Source organism: Gymnodraco acuticeps, unplaced genomic scaffold (genome assembly GCF_902827175.1).
Source record: "Gymnodraco acuticeps unplaced genomic scaffold, fGymAcu1.1, whole genome shotgun sequence".
Lineage (NCBI taxonomy): Eukaryota > Metazoa > Chordata > Actinopteri > Perciformes > Bathydraconidae > Gymnodraco > Gymnodraco acuticeps.
In genome coordinates, this window is record NW_022990981.1 from 3556031 (window position 1) to 3577612 (window position 21582).

At 41.3% G+C, this 21582-nt stretch overlaps 1 protein-coding gene across 2 annotated transcripts in view; it reads left to right on the forward strand.

Annotated features, from left to right (window-relative positions):
- The first annotated feature begins 3005 nt into the window (after positions 1–3005).
- Positions 3006–21582, forward strand: part of farp2 (FERM, RhoGEF and pleckstrin domain protein 2) — a 40044-nt gene continuing 21467 nt past the window's right edge. For both annotated transcript variants that reach the window (XM_034235602.1, XM_034235603.1), the window contains exons 1-7: positions 3006–3168; positions 4311–4538; positions 15077–15181; positions 18306–18348; positions 19089–19167; positions 19376–19473; positions 20026–20140. In XM_034235602.1, the coding sequence (XP_034091493.1) occupies positions 4338–4538; positions 15077–15181; positions 18306–18348; positions 19089–19167; positions 19376–19473; positions 20026–20140 (641 nt within the window). In that variant the 5' untranslated portion in view covers positions 3006–3168; positions 4311–4337. The remainder of the gene's footprint in view (positions 3169–4310; positions 4539–15076; positions 15182–18305; positions 18349–19088; positions 19168–19375; positions 19474–20025; positions 20141–21582) is intronic.

Sequence of the window (21582 nt, forward strand, 5' to 3'; positions counted from 1 at the left end):
CAAGATAACATGTGGTTCATGGTGTATTGCCAAATGTGGTCTAAATTAATCAGTGTTGGAAGTAGTATTCAAATATTTTTATTTAAGTAAAGGGTCTTGTAAAAATCCTGCATTCAATATCGTTCTTAACTCAATTGAATTTATTTCAATTATCTCATTTCATTTAATTTCCATATTTATTTCGAACAGATTAAAAAAAACAAATAAAACAAACAAATGTGAAAAACAGAATACCGTATTGTTAGAATACACAGTATTTATCAATATTCATAATATTTATATATTCAACAAAAAATTGTCATAATATTTATACATTCAACACAAATATTCATATTAATAATAATAAATCATATGTGTCCAAAGGGAGGAGGAAGCAAATGCTTATTAATTCCCACCCCTACTGATCAATGATGATCCTTTATATCGTTTCTGCAAGTTATTCCGACTTACATATTTACATGTATACATACATTTGCAATCATTTCTCATCTACTGTATCTAAAGTATTTGTTATGCAAAATGACTCAATTAAAAGGATTTAGTTAGTTTAGTTGTCAAGTTAGAATTTTGTTTGTAAACAATTGTATACTGTTGGATTGACCCATACATATATATATATATATATATATATATATATATATATATATATATGTATTACTTCTATATACTATATTAATATATACTATACTATTATTAATGTATGAAATCTTGATGTGAAAATATGTAACTATCATTTACAGCTGTCAGATAAATGTAATATAGTAAAGTATTTTTCCCTCATATACTCCTCCGCTACTACTTCTATGGATGTATAATGTACCATCAAAATAAAGGGAAATCAACATTGTACTGAAGTAGATGTGGACCTTCTACATCCCACCCAGTTAAAATCACATATAGACGAGAGTATTCCTACACAAAAAAGGCAAGATTGCAAGTTTCAGTTTATAATTGATCACACATTTCATTATGGGATGATTTCAAAAGTATTTTCTGACTTTAGTGGGTTGAAACACATAATGAGTCAAAAGATAAACATTTTCCACTGCAATCCATTTTAAGATTCGTAATCCAAGCTAACAATGTTGTTTTCTGTAAATCTAAGAAAGCCATGTGCACATTCCAAACAATGTTATTTGAAGACAACCACATGTGCAGAAATACATGTATTTCCCCAACAGTTCGGAAAGGCTACATTCTCAGGTCCCTACTAAGAACAAACCTAGTTTGTGAAAATGTTATTATGACATTATTGTTATTGTGTCCATTGCCAACAAAAGCGTTTTCTAAGTTACTTCTAAAGGTGAATACATGGGCGGATTATTGAACAGGCCTACCAGGCACAGTCCCAGGAGTCCAAAGTGTCAGGGCCCCCTGCCTTCCCCTGCAAAATGTCAGTCGAAGAGACACGTAGGTATTAACCAGAAAAGCATTCAAAATGACCACAAAGATAGATACAATTACTAAAAAGCAGACACAGAAAGACAACAAAGACACAGAATGCAGAGACACAAAGACATGGAAAAGGGAGATACTATGTGGTGAAAAACACTCTTGGTGTTTCCCACCTCACAACAGACTTTACTGTGTCCACCTATCTTGTGATGAACCCACAGCAGTGTGTGAGCTGTCAGCCTGTACTATGGACCTGAGTGAAAAAAGGGGGAAATCAACCAAAGAGAATAGGAACATATCAAATGGAAGCAACAAAGTGCAGATAGAATGCCAACCATGAAACATTAGTTACTTCAAAAACAAAATGTCCATGAGAAATAATTAGATTTTAGGTGAGCATCATGATCAACTGGCATCTATCAGATTTTGCTAATCTTTGATGAAAATGTCTCACTTTTTTGTCTGACAATGATATGCCATGATTGCGCCGTGCTAGGTGGCAGCCTGTTGCAGCTGCTCCCAATGTGTTTATTGATTATTAGTATACAATAAAGTATATCTTTCTATATATCTATCTTGAATACGTTCTAACATGTTCTGTTTTGTTGCATTGCTTTCTTTCAATTACTATATTATTATATTTCTGCATGTAATCTGAAAATATCATTTTGTCACCCGTAACCAAGAAGGTGAAATGTAAGTTTGTAGTTTGATAAAAATGATAACATCCTATACATAAAAGATGACATAAAAGATCCACAGTTTTTAGTATATTCTCCTATATATAAAGTTATTCTTTAGTTTTGACATTTATTTTATTATTATCAATGTGTTAATTATTATTATTTACTTGTTCTCCTTTTCCTAACGTTGTATACATTTTAGGCTGTTTTACATTTTTGTCTACCAATTTTTTGTTTTGTTCTTGTAGAGTAATTTGTGACTGAAAGAAATATGTATGCAGGTTAACATTTAAAGTCCATTATAGTTGTTTTTGTAAGGATGTCATCTAATATGAAGGAGCCTCCAATGCATTTAGTTCTTTATTTAGAGGGAACAGTAGGGGGAGCTCCATTACAGTGTCAGACTCTTTTCTTTTATGGTCCTATTCAATCAGTCCGACTTGTTTACAAAACAAACTGCAGTGCAAACTACAAATGATTCATGGATTTAACTTTAAAACCTGAAGCGTTTAGCGACGCATACTTGGGAGTGGGATCGCCTCGTGAGTGACGCGCACGCACGCACGCGCACACACACACAGTTACTTAATGTGACGTGTGACTAAATGGAGGGTACAGGAGAAAAAAACATATCATATTATTATTACACATATACCCAATAAACATAATATGTATCTCGGGTCATGCTTTAGCCCAAACTTAAATAAAAACTCAGATTACATTGATCAGATACAACAATCGTTTTATTTCCTCAGGGTGAGGAACAACCATCAGCCTACAGATTAAGCCACGAGACCATACACTTTTTAAACTTGCTACGAGGCCTTTTTTAAAAGTCCACAATCTGTTATTTTGTCCACACTACTGTCCATCCATCCAGGCTATTTAAAGTAAAGTAAGGTAAATCTCCGCTCTCAGCCTACAATCCTCCGCCACATTTGGACCAATGGCAGAACGAGGGGGACTGCTTTAGCCAATGACAGAGCAGTCTGTGAACGCACTCGGTTGGACGACGACGACCATGGACGGGGATAATGTCCTTTTCAGTCTAGCAAACTTTTAACAAATTTGTTTCGACACGGGCAAAACGGTAAGTCTAATGCTTCTTTATTGGTATACTATCACATTAAGATACTGCTGTGTGACGACTTTTTCGGAGACAAGAACTCGGCAACGATATTTTAATGCTTACTGCCGCTTTCGTCGGTAAACTAACGTTAGTTTCCACTGAGCTCCATTTCACCGAAAGTAAAATAAACCTTACCTAAAACCTGTTTTGAGATATATGTGGTTCGTTAACGTAATGGTATCCCGCTTTAAAATGTTGGTATGTGTAACATTTGAGTCTTGCTGGCCGATTTTGGCCACATGCAACGCCTAACAACTCGCACTCGTTCCGTCGTCCTTTCGTGCTTTCAGGTCGTAAACTATCTTTTAGCAGGTTTCCACCTACACTCTGGCTGCATGGAGGACATCTGTATGTTATCTATGTCTGAGATATGTCAGTTTCTGTGTGTTACACGCAGAGGTGGGAAGTAACCAAGGTTCTTCTTCTAAATACATTTACTTACTCATACTGTAGTTAAGTACAATTTTGAGGTACTTGAGTATTTCAATTTAAGCAACTTTATACTTGTACTCCATTACATTTAAAAGTAAACTAATGTCATTTTACTCCATTACATTTATTGAATAGCTTTATCTTCTTTGAACAAACTGCATCTCTAAAAATGAAACGAGTAGAGTTAAATTATTTAAATATTTTACAAAAAGTCCTTCAGAACTTTGTGTCTACAACAGTAAAATGCTACTTGATGCAACAATAGTATTTAGAAATGTCACATATATAATTACACACATTAGGCAATTGTTCTGCACTATTACTTTTTATACTTTAAGTACATTTGTCTGATAACACTTTTGTACTGTTACTTAAGTAAGATTATGAATGCAAGACTTTTACTTATAATGAAGTATTTTGACAGTGTATTGGTACTTTTACTCAAGTAAAGCATCTGAATACTTCTTCCCCTGCTGGTTAAACGTATCAGGAATGAGCCTGACATATGTACAAACGGCTTCAGACAGCCACACTACTTTTTTGGAATGAAATCAGTCATCAACCAAAGTCAGCCTACAACACTCAGACAGATTTACCCTCCCCAAAGTTCACTCACTCAATAAGTGTTCGTTATTTTTTCCAAACCTTAATAATAATTTCTGTATTTGCAGGAGTGAGAGAGCTGCTCTGAGCAAGTAATGGGGGATATTGAGGGTTCATACCGGGCCCTGCAGACCCCAGGCATAAGGCTGGGAGCCCAGTTCAATGCTGGTATCAGCACCTTGGAGCCGGGCCAAAGCCTCAGTGGGAACATGCTCAGCGGGAGCAAAAGCCATGGGCGAGGACTACAAATCCGGGTGCAGGGGCTGGACGACTCCCAGGACTTCTTTGATATTGACGTAAGTTTCTCCAACAATTGTACAGTCTTATTAGGTTTCTTTCATGCTCTTTTATGTACACAGTGATAAGTCTGCAGTTTGTTAACACAGCAGGTTACTTCTGATCTGACCTTATCGTCCTGCTGGGCTAGCCTGGGTGCGTGTGGCTTGGTGACAGCTGCCACATGGCTTTGGTGCGGAAAGCCCTTCCTTCTTAAGACTTCCTATTCGGGTAACTTGGTGCATCTCACCAGAGGCCTTTTTTTGTTTATTGGCTCTGATTTTGGCTTATGGTCCAAGTAGTAGTAATAATAGTAATAATAGTAGTTTAGTACTTTCTGTTCCTTAGCCAACAAGGTGGTAAAAACACATGGCCATCCACGGCTAAGGCTTGAACATGTTCAGTCTCTGTTCAATGGAAACATTCATTTTGAATCATCAACCTGTCTATTCCTCAGTGCTGGAGAAGCCTCACAATGACAAATGTTGTGGCAGACAGGTCAGTGTTTCCAAAATGTGATTTATCTTGCCCTGTAACCACAGCAACTCAATAATTTATATACATTTCAAAGCAATACAGAAGCATACAGTGCTAGGTACAGGTGAATCTGTAGCCAAGGTCAATAGCGTTGTCCTCGTAATCACTCTACAGAGAAGTGTATTTTTCTGACTGGCTTTTTGTTTTTGTTTGAGCACAGTTTCAGATCTACATTGTAAAGTGCTTTCCCGTGTTGACTAGGCCAGTTACGCTGGAGTCATTCAGAAGGCAAATAGGAAGCAATAAGGAAGCCACCATATCATAGCAAGTTTCCTGTTTTTTCTGTGCGTGTGGAGTGGGGGGGGGAATATCACAGGGGAGTCTCGGCAAAAAATAGACACCCAAGGCAATGGCTTGTGGGCTAATTTTGTAAGAATAGTTAAGGGTATTGTCAATGCTATGTCATTAATCCTTGTGTAGGCACAACAGTAAGGCTTCTGGCAGATGTAGTTAGGGGGCACTGCTGAGACAGACATTTCATAATCTTATGCACCATATGTTGTCCCACAGTCTTAAGCTAATAGAATGTGATGGACACAAGTTTATTTGGATCCTTTGATGCTCAGTCAAGAGGAAATATGTTTTTGTTCAGTTTTATGTAGAAATGTTGTTTTATACTTGATAACTAAACTGGGCCTGGTCAAAGGGAGCTATGGATATGGTGCTGATATGAGGTGACAGAAATACATGGCTGCAAAGGGGGAATAACGGCAATCCTGTTGTCAAGCAGACTGCACTTTGTCAAGAACAAGATGGCCTCTGAGAAGCTCTGTTGTTCACCACCACGGCCCAACATTGCCTAATGTTGCTGTTCATTCATATGAGTTGTGGGCTGATGTGAGTAACGTGTTGAAGGAGCTATGCACACATACCTCATTCACACCAACGCAACTCCGGTTCAAGCTCCGTGCTAGAGCTTTTCAGGTTCAGAACCGGTTCTTCGGTTTAGCTCTGGCTCTTTTCACACCGCCCAGAGTCCGACTGGTATTGCGTCATCGTTTGCGTAATGACGTAGTAATTAAAGTTTAAAAGTCTCAAAAATGCTACAACTACTGTCACAAACTGGATGAATGTGAAGTATTTTGTTAAAGGAGGATGAAAGCGTAATTAAGGAGCACTATTGGAGTGACTTTGATGGTTATTGGACTCAGGATTAATTCATTTGGATTCCCGCTGTATGAAGAAATTAAAGGACGGCGCAAGTGGAAACAATTCACAAAGGGATTAAACAGTTTAAAACACATGCTCAAAGTAAGCTGGATTTTGCCGATGTGTTTATGTGGATTCAAAAATCGTAAATAATCTACAAAATGGAGGAGACCGATCTGATTGGAGCAGACAAATAATCCAACTGAAACCGGCATGGACAATGACTATGTTTTAAACATGCGCTTATCCAGACAAGCCTGATTTGGACGCTTTACGGGCAGAAGAAACATTTCTATTAAAGAAAGAATTATACATTTCTGTCTTTTTATGCCTTTAGCTACTAACTTGCATTTTTATTAAAATTAATTAGTCAATTATTTTTTATATTTTATTGTAATGTAGAGACAAGGCTTTTAGTGACAATCATGTATTGCCTTACAATTATATGTAAAAAAAAGTCTAAATATGATATTTGGTCTCAAATCATCTGAGGCCTGGCGCCCCCCCCCTGCGATATTTGGTGACCCCCCAAGGGGGGCGCGCCCCCCCAGGTTGGGAACCACTGCACTACATGATCGGTTTAATTTTCACATCTCCCTGTGTGCTATATCATTTATTTTAAGTAAATGTGACCTCAAAAGAATGAAGAATAACTTGTCCTACATTGTTATTGTTCCTCATGCATGCTGTATGTAAAAATAGATACAAAATTGGAGTGTTAAATGCTTGAAATAGTTTTGGCCTTAAAGCAACTCCCTCCCTTCATTGTGGCAGTTTTATTGCCCTGCTGCCTTTATACATTTATATAAAGACGTTATCATCTGCCAATACCTGCCACTCTAACTATATATTGTGCACAAATACAGCAGTGTCAAAAATGTGTTGCCAGGGTTTTCAAGGGGAGGTAAATGCTTGATTTAGGATATACTGCTTGATTTCCTTTTAGTTGCAGCTACATAATCACACCCCTCTTGTTTGATGGTCTTCAGGCTCTCACATCAGATGTGAAGCAGACCGTATTATATAATCATGATCCAAATTTAAGTTATTATAAACATCTGTTAAAATCAAGAATATTTATCGTTTGCTGTGCGTTTGAAGGAATTCTGTTAACGTCAATATTGCATTTACAGTTCAAATGTAAAGGCGATGATTACACTTTGATAATAGAACACAATTTGTTCTGGCTCTTTGTCATGCTCTTTACTTTTGAACCTATTACGCATCACAGCTTTCCTCTCATGATAATGTTGAACCGTATTTACATATGCTGAATACGTGCATTTATGGTGATATATATGGTCTGTAATATGGAGCTGCAGCAGACAAATCAGATCAGAGCTCTTTGATCTTTGGTCCTGCTGCAGGTACCCCACTCAGTCATCCCAGCAGACATTTGCTCTCTGCAGGGCTCTTGTCCACAGTGGCCCCTCCCACAGCCAGCACAGGAGAAAGCTCAGCCTTGTGGTTTCTGGACAGGGAGGCAGGGCTGGGAAACACAGGCTCCTTTTGTCCAAAGCAGCCAGCCCCTTCGCAGGCCTTAACTTCCAGCCCAAAACTCGCAAAGAGGGCCGATGGTGGGATGTAGACCCTAGCTGTGTGAAAATGCAGTACAGTCGGGGGTATGAATGGGAGGGAATCGGGCAGGCTTTGCTTTTAGTGTTGGCAAACAAGCACATAAATAGCAAGGTTGACAACCAAGTGGGTTGGGGGGGTGGAGGGGCAGTGGTGTAAAGAACAGTTCAGAGGGAGCAGTCATGGCCAGTACAATGTTTGAGCCAGGGTGGTGGGGGAGGGGAGGCACACAGAAGTGAAGCCCTGCAAAAAGTTTGGAATTTCAAGCACTGGGCTGTAGCAGTGTTTGAGTTGATGAAACTCGTGGTAATGTGTTTGAGCTGTTTTAGTCTTTGCACTGTTTGTGTGAAGATACACTATAAGATGGGAACAGTTTGAAAGACAGATTCTGCTGTTTTCATAGTTCTTTAGCATCCTGCAATAGCAAGTAAATAACATACTAGTATACTTGGGCATAACTATATATATATATATATATATGGCATTAGAGGGAGCATCTGTTTCATGTGTGTGCTCACAAAAGGACTACTCTTGCTCTTCATTAAAGCTACTACAGCTGAGCACTCGGCTCCCATCTGTGCAAAGCCCTCGCACTACCCCACTGTGTACTGAAGTAGCTAAACAATCTAGAAGCTGTTCACAGAAGGGCTAGTTTCATGCGCTCCGCACTAGAGCTGCACTTTTCGATCCACAGAATAACCTTTTTGGTACTATTGGTTTACATTTTTTGGTTAGAGGTATTAATAGTTAAACAATTCCTCGTGCAAAAATAGCAGGAAATACTGTTTTCAGCCACTCTCATATGGAGATTTGCAGTGAATATATTTGTTTTGGACTGACAACCTTCATTTTTTTACTGAATAAACAAATAATGTAGAAAACAATGAGCAGATTGATCGATGAGGAAAAAGTCATTAGTTAAAGCCCTAAGTTACTCATATCTACTGTCATAACCAATACTTAATTGTGCCGCTGGGAATACTGGCTGTCACTCAAAGTGGTCCGTCCACCGATCTTTTCTTTGTGTGTTTTGGAGATTAGTTTGGAAAGTATCGGGGTTACACAGCTGACGTGAGCAGCGGCACATTAAAACACCTGATCCTGAATACCACCGTGTAATGTTTATCTGCCAACAAATGCTCTGGCCAACTGTACACAGTGGTGTCCTGAAACCAGGTTAGTGAAAAAGAAAGTTGCACTGACGATTAATATGAGAAATGGCCAGTAAGTAAAGAAAGCATCAAAGGACCTGCTGATCTTTTGAAATGTCTCCTACCAGACTTGTGAAAGTGGCCTCAGGCGTGCAGGGATTTCTAATGCATGTCTGCAGGAAATCTCCTGGTGGCAAGGCCTTTACAATGTGCATCCCACCGTGCTAAAAACAAGCCCCAACACACCCCGGCTGTCTCACTGCCATTCACTGGTGACTGGGGAGTATCAACTGCCGTTTGCTGTACCATGCCTAACCTGTCGTGCGAGGTACACCCAAGCCCTTGATCTGAAAATACGGGTGGATATTTGGGTTACCTGTGTTTTTGTGGATCCTTCCCTGTGCATGAGAAGGCAGTCCTCCCATTTGAAAGCTGGCTGCTTTTCAAAACACACACACTCACACCACTTCATCACCTCCTCCCTCCCTGACTCTCTGGACCCCCTGCAGTTTGCCTACAGAGCAAACAGGTCCACAGACGCCGCCATAGCCCTCACCATCCACACTGCCCTCTCACACCTGGACCAGAGGAACACATAACCCTCAAGGCTGCATGCTCAGCCCTCTCCTCTACTCCCTGTTCACACACGACTGCGTGGCCACACACAGCTCCAACACCATCGTGAAGTTTGCTGACGACACGACCGTCATCGGCCTGATCACCGACGGCGACGACACGGCGTACAGAGAGGAGGTCGAAAACCTGACATCTTGGTGCCAGGATAACAACCTCCATCTCAACGTCAGCAAAACCAAGGAGCTGATTGTGGATTACAGGAAGCAGCAGAGAGAGGGACACGCCACCATCACCATCAATGGGACTACGGTGGAGAGTCGGCAGCTTCAGGTTCCTCTGTGTCCACATCACTGAGGACCTGACGTGGACTCATCACTGAGGACCTGACGTGGACTCATCACTGAGGACCTGACGTGGACTCATCACTGAGGACCTGACGTGGACTCATCACTGAGGACCTGACGTGGACTCATCACTGAGGACCTGACGTGGACTCATCACTGAGGACCTGACATGGACTCATCACTGAGGACCTGACATGGACTCATCACTGAGGACCTGACGTGGACTCATCACTGAGGACCTGACGTGGACTCATCACTGAGGACCTGACGTGGACTCCTCACACCACCACCATCACCAAAACAGCTCAACAGCGGCTGCTCTTCCTCCACAGGCTGAGGAGGTTCAACATGGACTCCAGAATACTCTGCAACTTCTACAGGTGGTGCACCATAGAGAGGACACTGACCTTCTACAGGTGCACCACAGAGAGGATCCTGACCTTCTACAGGTGCACCATAGAGAGGATCCTGACCTTCTACAGGTGCACCATAGAGAGGACCCTGACCTTCTACAGGTGCACCATAGAGAGGATCCTGACCTTCTACAGGTGCACCATAGAGAGCATCCTGACCTTCTACAGGTGCACCACAGAGAGGATCCTGACCTTCTACAGGTGCACCATAGAGAGGATCCTGACCTTCTACAGGTGCACCATAGAGAGGATCCTGACCTTCTACAGGTGCACCATAGAGAGGACCCTGACCTTCTACAGGTGCACCATAGAGAGGATCCTGACCTTCTACAGGTGCACCATAGAGAGGATCCTGACCTTCTACAGGTGCACCTTATGGCGCGTTTCCACTGCAGCGTGTAACTCGCTTTAAGCGTGCCGAGCCGTGCGGGGCCCGTTTTTGGTTGCGTTTCCACTTGGCCTAGTTTTGGCCCGGGGCTACTTTTTCACCTTTTTTCTGGCCCGACTAAATCGTGGTTCTAGGGCCAGGAACAACCAGGCTGAGTATGCTAAACTAGAGAGAGAATCGCTGGCAAGGGGGCTACAACTACAACAAGATGAACATATTTGACCGTGATTTAATTGTAATACACGTTTCAAAATGATGCCGAAGTAACAACATACTGATACCGGTTAGTAAAAACCATGAATTAATGCTTTGACAAGTCTGCAGACAGACGGCAGGCGAAAAACCCTTTTAGAATGCTTGTTTTCTAAATGGAGCTTGGCTAAGCTAACGTTATATATGCTCCGACCGTCCACACTCACAACAACGGCCTATACAGACATAAATAAACCAGCGACTGTATTCGCCATGACACAGACAGTCTGTGGTTTGTACTTGTTTAACTTTTGTCTAGTTTCTGAACAGATATGAGGAGCTGTGAGCTCTGAGTGCTAAGAGCTAACGGCTGTGTTGTTTTTTGGGGTGCTCATTGAAGATGACGTCACGGCTCCGCCTACACTGCGTTACTATAGTAACTACCCCAGTTCCTAAACTGTAATGGAAGCACAGCATTAAAGTGAGCCAGGCCTAATAAGGCCTAACCAAACCGAGCGAGGCCTGCAGTGGAAACGCGCCAATAGAGGATCCTGACCTTCTACAGGTGCACCATAGAGAGGATCCTGACCTTCTACAGGTGCACCATAGAGAGCATCCTGACCTTCTACAGGTGCACCATAGAGAGGATCCTGACCTTCTACAGGTGCTCCATAGAGAGCATCCTGACCTTCTACAGGTGCACCATAGAGAGGATCCTCACCTTCTACAGGTGCACCACAGAGAGGATCCTGACATTCTACAGGTGCTCCATAGAGAGGATCCTGACCTTCTACAGGTGCACCATAGAGAGGATCCTCACCTTCTACAGGTGCACCACAGAGAGGATCCTGACATTCTACAGGTGCACCATAGAGAGGATCCTGACCTTCTACAGGTGCACCATAGAGAGGATCCTGACCTTCTACAGGTGCACCATAGAGAGGATCCTGACCTTCTACAGGTGCACCATAGAGAGGATCCTGACCTCCTACATGTGCTCCATAGAGAGGATCCTGACCTTCTACAGGTGCACCATAGAGAGCATCCTGACCTTCTACAGGTGCACCACAGAGAGGATCCTGACCTTCTACAGGTGCACCATAGAGAGCATCCTGACCTTCTACAGGTGCTCCATAGAGAGCATCCTGACCTTCTACAGGTGCACCATAGAGAGCATCCTGACTGGCTGCATCACGGCCTGGTACAGCAGCTGCACCGCCCTCAATCGTAAGGCTTTACAGAGGGTGGTGAAAACTGCACAGCACATCACCAGGACGGAGCTGCCATCCATGGAGGACCTTTACTCCCAGCGGCTCAGGAAGAAAGCCCTCAGGATTATAAAAGACCTCCATCACCCCAGCCACAAACTGTTCTGTCTGCTGCCGTCTGGCAGGCGTTACCGCAGCATCAGGACTAAAACCACCAGACTATACCTGTGTACTCACATATTCCGATTAACCCAGCTTCCTCAAATGTCTTTCTTTTTGGTGTCTATATACGCCGGGATCCGGAGTCATGGATGATCCTGTTGCTGCGGTCATGTGTCCTGGATCGTGAGCCCTGGATCTTGAGTCGTGGCTGTGGTCCTGGATGGATATCCTCGTGGATTCATCTTCCTATTATATACACATGCATTTCCAAACATTTGGACTACCTATGTTGCAAATATATTATCTTTTCAATTTACACACGTCTGTCTGTCCGTCCTGGGCAACACACTCACTCCATAATCGTCCAGGAGCAACGCTTGGTCAGGGTCCTGTGGCGTGCAGTTGTGACGCTCCTAAGATTTTCATCGTCATAACTACACTGTAGCTATGTTCGTATGACAAATAAAAAAACCTTGAAACACACACACACACACACACGGGAAGATTTGTCTCCCAGAGAAACATCTGTTAGTGATAATCCCTGCTGCTTGATTGGGTGACCCACTGGCCTGCCTTAATGTTAGAGCTCTGAGATGAGACTGCGGTCCTTCTTTACCGCAAGTTTTGTGTGAACAAACTGCATGTGATCGCACTGTCACATCACAGATACGCTTGAATTGAAAATGCCAGATGGATTTGTAGGACTACCACGCCCACTGGTGTGTGACACATTAGGCTTGCATGGCAGAATGGATTAAGATTATGGTTAAAGACCGGGTTGGGAAAAGATTTGTTTGGGTGACTTACAGAAGATTTGAACACTTCTTCAACATTAAGAAACTATCATTGGTCATTAATACTGATGCAAACTAAACACTTTTCTTATAAGTAGTGAGCATTTTCCAAAGCCCAAGCTACCTATGTTTAAGTTGCTTGTGTTATCTGACTATTCATCAGAAAATAAGAACTAATATTTGAATGTTAATTCTCTGTCAATCTGGATATAAAAACTTAAGTGTATTATGAAATATCCCAGATAATATCTTGTTGCATGTTACAATGTGTGTATTAATAGATATCCCTCCACCTTCTCTAGCATGACGAGTGCTCACTCCCTCCATAGATGAAATACATTTCTGTGATGTTTACACATGCTCTTGTGATTTTGTTGCTATACATTTAATTATGAGCTCATTGCCTTTTTCATATGGAATTATTTCTCTCTCTCCTCACTTGTTGATACTGCTCTTGAATGCAAAAATGCCCAGCATATTTAGCGTGGTATAACAACTGTGTGCCTACAATGTACACCAAAACTGATTGCACTCACAGATAAGCCAATGAGGTCAGCAGAAAGAGGAAGTTATCTGAAGGAAAACTGCACCTCTGCAGTGAGATAAAGAATTATGAATATGACATTTGGTAGATTCAGTCTCTCGATACTTTCTGTATATTCATGCAGAAGATGTGAAGATGAAGGTTGTCCTTTTTTGCAGCCGTCTGACAGCATTCTGTCATCTCTCCCTCTGAGATTGTGGAAGCTGAAAGTATTAGAGGAGGATTTCACTCTCCCTCAAGAGCGCTGTAAATGTAGTTTGACATTCCTGCAGAGGGTTAATGAATTACACAAAGGAGGGCTACACTACAACAACACTTTAATCTGCCCTCGGTTTATGACTGTTTTCTTGTCAATTCAAACGCCCTTTCACAGCTTGTTTAAAAAAAAATATATATATATCCCCACCTTATATATAATTTTTTCATGAATTTCCCAGAAAAAGGCTAATTATGCCTGTTTGTTAAACGTGCTATTTATGCTTCCACTCTGCAGTTCAAACGAAGTTAGGCCTGAATTTACCCAGGCTTTACCCTTAATTGTAACATTGGACATTTCAAGGGAGAGCAGAGATTATCTGAGGGAAATGTCTCAATCCACAGGGAATATGTGGTTTTGCCCCAATAACGTTGTTTACGCAGCACTTGAGACATTGGTTCCATCAGTTTAGAGCTCGGTTTATGATTATTTTCACTCTTTGTTGACATTCACTAAACTCCACTGACCCTGTCAAACTGAAACATAATACCTCAGAAATGTTCCTTACATTTGGCCTCTGGTATATTTCTTTTATATTTTCCTATGATGCCTGGATTCTATGTTTGGCCTCCACTCAAAGGCAACCTAGACAAAGTGTTTTAACACACCCGGTTGGATCTCTGGTTGGGATCAGCTGTAATCGGACACGGAAAAAGGGGCATTTTACAAGAGACTCCTTCATTTATGGATGTTGTGTCGGTAGGTTTCACCTGCAATTCATTTGTGTGAATGCAGAACATGTGATTGTATCAAGGTAATGAAAAGACTAGCTACAGTAAATCTCCTGCTGCTCTTTGAGTTGTAATGTTTTAGCCAATGAAAGCAGTTATTTTTATATGGCTTTTTTAAAAATACTATTTTACATTACAACCAGATGTTTTAGGCTATCATTTTCTCAAAAAGTCACAGGCTAGGATTCCAAACCTCAAGTGCAGTGTGTTCTTAGTACATAGTAATTAGTTCTTCGTTTAGTGAAAACCAACCCCAGAGCGTGGGGAAGGTAAACTATGGCAGATTTCCTCACTCTGTTCAGGGCCCAGAAACGTTATAATGTATAGTAGGACACATTTCTGCAGTTTCCTTACTCATCACAGTCATGGAAACGACGTGAATTGACAGATGGAACATAAAGGAGGCAGCCATAAAACATACATGAAGTAACATTAGTTCTTCATTGTAATGTTTTTAATCACACTAGGTTGTTAATAAACTGGCTTGTTCTGCATTCTAATGAAAAAAAGATAAATTCTTCCCTGTTTTTTCTTTCAGCCAAAATCTATTGGACAGTTCCTGCTCACTGAGGTTTTCCTGAGAGGCAACCTCATAGAGAGCGATTACTTTGGCCTGGAGTTTCAGAACATGCAGATGAACTGGGTATGTACCAGAAACTGTTTCCTTTCTTTCCTAATGGGAAAACGAAACAATTATTCTCCAGGAACTAACGTACAAATTGGTTATTAGTGTCAGTTAAGTGCCGACCATCAAAGGCAGTCAGTAGGCCAAAGTTTGTTTATAATGCGATTTGCCCTTAGGCCTGTACTACAAAGCCAGTTCAACATATCCTGGATTTCTTTGTTTAATCTATTAGCCAACCCTAACAAACACCATCCCGCTAACCCAGGGGTGGGCAAACCTTTTGGCTCGGGGGGCCACTATGAGTTTTAAAATTTGACAGATGGGCCGGGCCAGTAGCAGATCGGTGAAAAGATATTTAGCTGTCCACTCCTCATTAAACACTCGGCACTCAATGTTGACTTTTCTTTTTTTTGGTCCACCCATTGTTACAGATGCAGGTTCAGAGGTGAATTATTGCGTCATCGTTTGCGTCATGACGTAACTGTTTACGTGCCTTCTTATGACCCACACAGCGTTTTATGTCGCTGATTTTCTCCGCAACACCGCTCACAACAACATCAATAGAGGACTGCGTCTGGTAGTTTTTAATTATACGAAGCCAGATTAAATTAAATAACTACTTCTACAACCTTATACCTTTCTCCAGAGTGCCGTGGTGCATTGTTTATTAATGTGGTTCAGCTGCATTACCGACCGCTGCAGTGCTGCTCGTCTACCGGAGTTTATTCTCCCGTTAACTCGCGGCAGCGGCCGCTGTAAAGTTTTCATTGTCTGACTGTCACACAAGCAGCTGATAAATATCCCCCATCCCCATAAGTGAATGTGTTTTAGTCTGAAAGCTGTTGGCATCACAACGCTGTTATGAATGTTTCTCTGGCATTCTACAGGTGATGTTAGCTAATCAGACTATCTTGACTACTTGTTGCTATCATATTGTGGCATAAGCCGTTTTCTACATGCATATTTTACCAGCGTAGTTTTCGTTATGATTTTACTTGTGATGGCCACATGTAGCCCATGTATTGATTCCATCCGATAGCTGCAATAATACAAAACAACAGGAAAACGACTGCCTCTTCACAATGGTCAATAACAGCGAACGGATGGTTATTAAAGTAAGGTAACATTAACAGAATCACACTAAGCCTGGCTTAAGCCTGCCTGACTTTATATAAGTGTTTTTTATAAGTGTGTGGTCGCGTTCTAGTCACTTTGCTCAGCGCTACTGCTTGTTACAACTTGTATTCGCCGTACTCGCCATGAACTGTTATTGCTCAGGTTAATCTCGCCCCCTGCAATGTAAGCGTGACGTATTTGGTTCTTAGATCTTGCCGGGTTGCCGGAGAATAGACCATACTCCAGCAAAGGTCAATTGTGTAGTGCGCCATCTAGTGGGATCAACTGAAATGCCGGGTATTGCAGGAAAAAGGCAAAATGAATGCGGTCTTTACTATCATTTGGACAATTTTGTACCAATATTCGGCAGGCCGGATTCAAAAGTCCAACAGGCCGTATATGGCCCGCGGGCCTTAGTTTGCCCATGCCTGTGCTAACCTGTACTAGGACGCTGGTTATCAACTTGGTTAGTCAACCCAGGGTTTTCTCAGTGTGGCTAAGTGAGTTCACATGAAAGGGGGAGGCATTTGACCAATCACAAACATGGACAAGCTCACTGTCAGCAGAGTGTTATATTTAATAAATGAAGAGTAAACTATAATAGCAGACAATTACAAAATGAAACCTTATACATCCATGAGTTAGACACATCATCCAGGCATAAAGCAATATAGCTGCAAAATTCAGTAAAAATATTTAACTGTTTATAATATCACTGTTTCAGATCTTACTTTAATTACAAAACATATAGTCTATTATTAATATTATTATTATTATTATTATTATAATCCTCAGAAATGAATATTAAAAAAACCATAATTGAATGTGATGAGCAGGTTTACGTTAATACCTTTTTTTAAAGTTCATCAAATAAGCAGCATAATCTAATGTGTGTAGTTTATTTTTCCCGTTTCATATATCTTTTTCTGTCTAGCATCTACTGCCCGGTGTGTGTGCTTTTGTAAAGCTATTTCTAAGTCTTTAAATTACTCATGGAATTCATAAAATAAAGTAACACTTATACTGCATACAGTCTGCAGCACTAATGCCCAATCTGACCTATTTCAACATAAGGCTCATAAAGCTGACGCAGACAAGTGATAGGTGTGACACGTCTCTCCTGCAGACTGAACGCATTGTTCCGTTTTATTTTGCTACAGTTACTATTTGCTGTGGGTGATCATAAGACATTGAAGTAAGCCTGCTTACCGCAAATGTAACTACAGCTTCCTGCACAGCTGGGCAGTAATATTAATATTCATTTACACATCCACACAGTAAATCAGGGATTTATTGACAAACCGTTCCTTCTGCATTTTCCAGTTTAAACTGTGTTAATTTAGCTTGAAATACACATGTTTTTGTCATTGTGTAACTCCATTTACTTTTTTCATCTTTCATCTGAAACATAACCGGCTAGGTAGCAGGTCAGGTGTTCAGCATAAATTACCATGGCAATCTATCCCGGTAAGAAGTGAACCACAGTCGTAGCCGTAGGACTGAAAACCAGCATATTGAACCCTGAAGTCACTCTGTTACCCTAATTCCTGCTTTGTAGTACAGGCCACACTCCTCATTTCTCATTTGCTCTTCTTTATCTTTCTACAGCAATGCAAACAGTGTGTAATGTTTTTACTGGAGTTGAGCGGAATATCCTACTATTATAGTAATATTACAGTCCTCCAGCATACTTGTGCATATAGAAGTCAGACCTTCCAGTGTTTTATTCTTCCAAAAACAAAAGTTGAATTCAAGACCACCTACTGGTTTTTATTTATTTATTTTATAAAGAGACCGAACAGAAATAATGCAGTGCGTTCTTTTCAAAGAGAAAAATAACCGGTGTTAACCCACTGGCGTTGTCTGCTTCTGCCCACAGCATTTGCCACATCACTCTACTACCATAGAGACGCTGACATATAATCACTGTATGAATGGAGTCACTATTGGAAGAGTTGTCACAATCGGCTAAATTCTTGAAAATGATTGTCTTAATGTGGAGTTGATGCAAATTCTTTCTTTTCAGGTTTGGCTGGAAGCCACGAAGCTGGTGGTGAGACAAGTCAGAAGTAAGTGAGCTTAAGGTGTGTGTGTGTGTGTGTGTGTGTGTGTGGTGTGTGTGTGTGTGTGTGTGTGTGTGTGTGTGTGTGTGTGTGTGTGTGTGTGTGTGTGTGTGTGTGTGTGTGTGTGTGTGTGTGTGTGTGTGTGTGTGTGTGTGTGTGTGTGTGTGTGTGTGTGTGTGTGTGTGTGTGTGTGTGTGTGTGTGTGTGTGTGTGTGTGTGTGTGTGTGTGTGTGTGTGTGTGTGTGTGTGTGTGATGTGTGTGTGTGTTGTGTGTGTGTGTGTGTGTGTGTGTGTGTGTGTGTGTGTGTGTGTGTGTGTGTGTGTGTGTGTGTGTGTTCGTCTCGTGTGTGTGTGTGTGTTCGTATCGTGTTCGTATCGTGTGTGTGTTCGTATCGTGTTCGTGTTCGTATCGTGTGTTCGTATCGTGTTCGTGTTCGTATCGTGTGTTCGTATCGTGTTCGTGTTCGTATCATCTGTGTGTGTGTTCGTATCGTGTGTGTGTTCGTATCGTGTGTGTGTTCGTATCATCTGTGTGTGTGTTCGTATCGTGTGTGTGTTCGTATCATCTGTGTGTGTGTTCGTATCGTGTGTGTGTTCGTATCATCTGTGTGTGTGTTCGTATCATCTGTGTGTGTGTTCGTATCATCTGTGTGTGTGTTCGTATCATCTGTGTGTGTGTTCGTATCATCTGTGTGTGTGTTCGTATCATCTGTGTGTGTTCATCATCTGTTCTCATGTTCTTTCAGGACCAGAAAACACTCTATTCAGGCTGTCAGTAAAATTCTTTCCTCCAGACCCGGGTCAGCTGCAGGAGGAATACACCAAGTCAGTGACTATCATTTCCTTCTGGATATTACTTTTATCTCATGCATGTGTAGAGGGGCTTTAGAAATGATTTCTGCAGTCTGTTAAACTTGATGTCAATGCATGCATCTCAAGCAGTTATGTTGTGGCGGCCTGTTGGGTGATATTTACTTGCCTCACATGAATATAAATGATGTACACTAAGCCTTTTTTTGCTTTGTTTACCAAGGTACTTATTCTCGCTGCAGATGAAAAGAGATCTGATGGAGGGCAGGTTGATATGCACAGAAAATACTGGAGCTCTGCTGGCCTCTCACCTTGTCCAGTGTATGTTTAAGCTTTCATGTTAACACAGTACTTGGTTGTTCTGTAGTTACATTTGTCTTTGTTTACTTGATTTGGAGGTTGCAGTTTGCTGCTGTTGATCTCTAATATCGAATATAGAGAGGTGTTTCTCTAAAAGCCATGTCCAAGTGATCAAACGGTTGAACAAACCTCTATTATGGTTGCATTTATAGCACAGCTGTTTTATACCGCATTAGTTATAGCTAGATAAGTGATGATTGAGCTACTTTTGCACCTATTTCATTTTCAAGCATGACGGATTTATGAATGATTTGTTTGAATGGAAATCCAAAAGTAACATGGGACTTAAAACCTCAAAGAAGTAGGATTAAAAAATCAAACTGAGTAACATCATAAACCAACCACCAGAAATATGTAAATGAAAAGCATAAGAATGGGATAATTATGACTTATACCCTATTTAAATTAATGTGCACACTAATAATAGTGTATTAAGCCAGCTGACATGGCTTAATAAACGTTTAACATAGTGTACTCTGAAAACCTGATGTATGGCTCTTGCTTTGACCACAGCGGAGATCGGCGACTACGATGGCGTAGCCGACCGTGACTTCCTGAGGACGACCAAGCTGTTGCCTTACCAAGAGAAGGTGCAAGAGAGGATCATGGAGCTGCACCGCAGGCACCTGTAAGTTGCTCCCTCAAGTCCCATGTGCTGTTCCATTAACAGGTCTGGTTGTGGCTGCTTTTTTGTGTGCATGACACTCGTAGTATTCTTATACAATTCATGTTTTGATTGCACTCTCTAACGAATGCAACACCAAATAAAAACACAAATGTCTACCTATTCAGAGTAACAGAAGTAAATGTGACTTTTCACTCCTGACCACATTAAGCCAGTTTACTGTGACATGGACACGGCTCAGTTCATACAAGGACTGTCAAGGCTTGACCTGGCTGACTAGCAGAGCCTGGTTGTGTGAGTTATGGTGATCATTATCTGCTCTAAGAAGGCAACATTAACTCATATAACCCATTCATCACAGCACACCAGAACAGTATCACTGTAGAACTACAGTATGACTTCAATGAGATGAATTAGCTGTTGTAAGAAGAGACTAATTATACACAGCCCTCTCAAACTTGTTTTAAGTTTGGAGGCACTTTATAGATTTGTTAGACTCTCAATACATGTCCTCTTACAGTAGTGGGCATCATTTCAACCAGCGTCGCACATTAATGATATTTTTGGGGGATTTTTGGTGTCACGTTGTCTATACCCCTGTTTAATGTGTCTTTCATCACGAATGTTTAGTGTTAACTATAATGAGTTAAATAAACTGAGACAACTGTGTTCTTGCTCAAATACCATAATGAGAGGGTTTCCATTTCAGAGTCCAAAACCCCTTGCTGCTTTTTTTCCCACCACCAGCCCCCTTGTTAGCTCAGTACTATATTCAGCAACCAATAGGGGCTCTTTTCAAACCAGTGTATTAGGCGGCTCTAAATACCATGTCTAATCTCTTCCCTTGGTTGCCAGTGTTGAAGCACAAGCGTTGAGTTCCTTGGCCTAATCCTCTGCTCTGGCCGCTCTATTAGCCAGAAGGCCAGAGGGGCAGGGGAGGGCCCTAAGAAGACTTCAACGCTTAGCGGATGAACAAAATTAGAATCTGGTGATGATTGGATGGATATGTCTTCCTAACATGCTGTTTGGTTGTAATCACATGGTTTAAGATACAGACTTCTCAAAGTTGTAAGGGATCTAAGGACAGTCTTCTGCAAAGGAGTCATGGTACTATCTTTGTTTGAATCTCATGTGGTAAATCAAATACAGAGATTGCATACTTTACACAAGGCTCCAAACTGTGCTTAATGCTCCATAAGGCTGGTCGGTTGTGATTTTAACCTTGTTTGTTGGAGGAGCACAATTATTTTGTTGCTCTTTGGACGACAGGAAAATACAGAGTCAAACGTAATCTCTCAGTATTGTTGTTGCTACAATCTAGTGTACAGCCTAATGGTGTAAGAAAGCAGCATTAACTCATTATAACCCATTTATCACAGCACACCAGAAAAGTATCAGTTAGAACTACTGTATGACTCTAGTGACAGGCATTAGCTGTTGTGAGA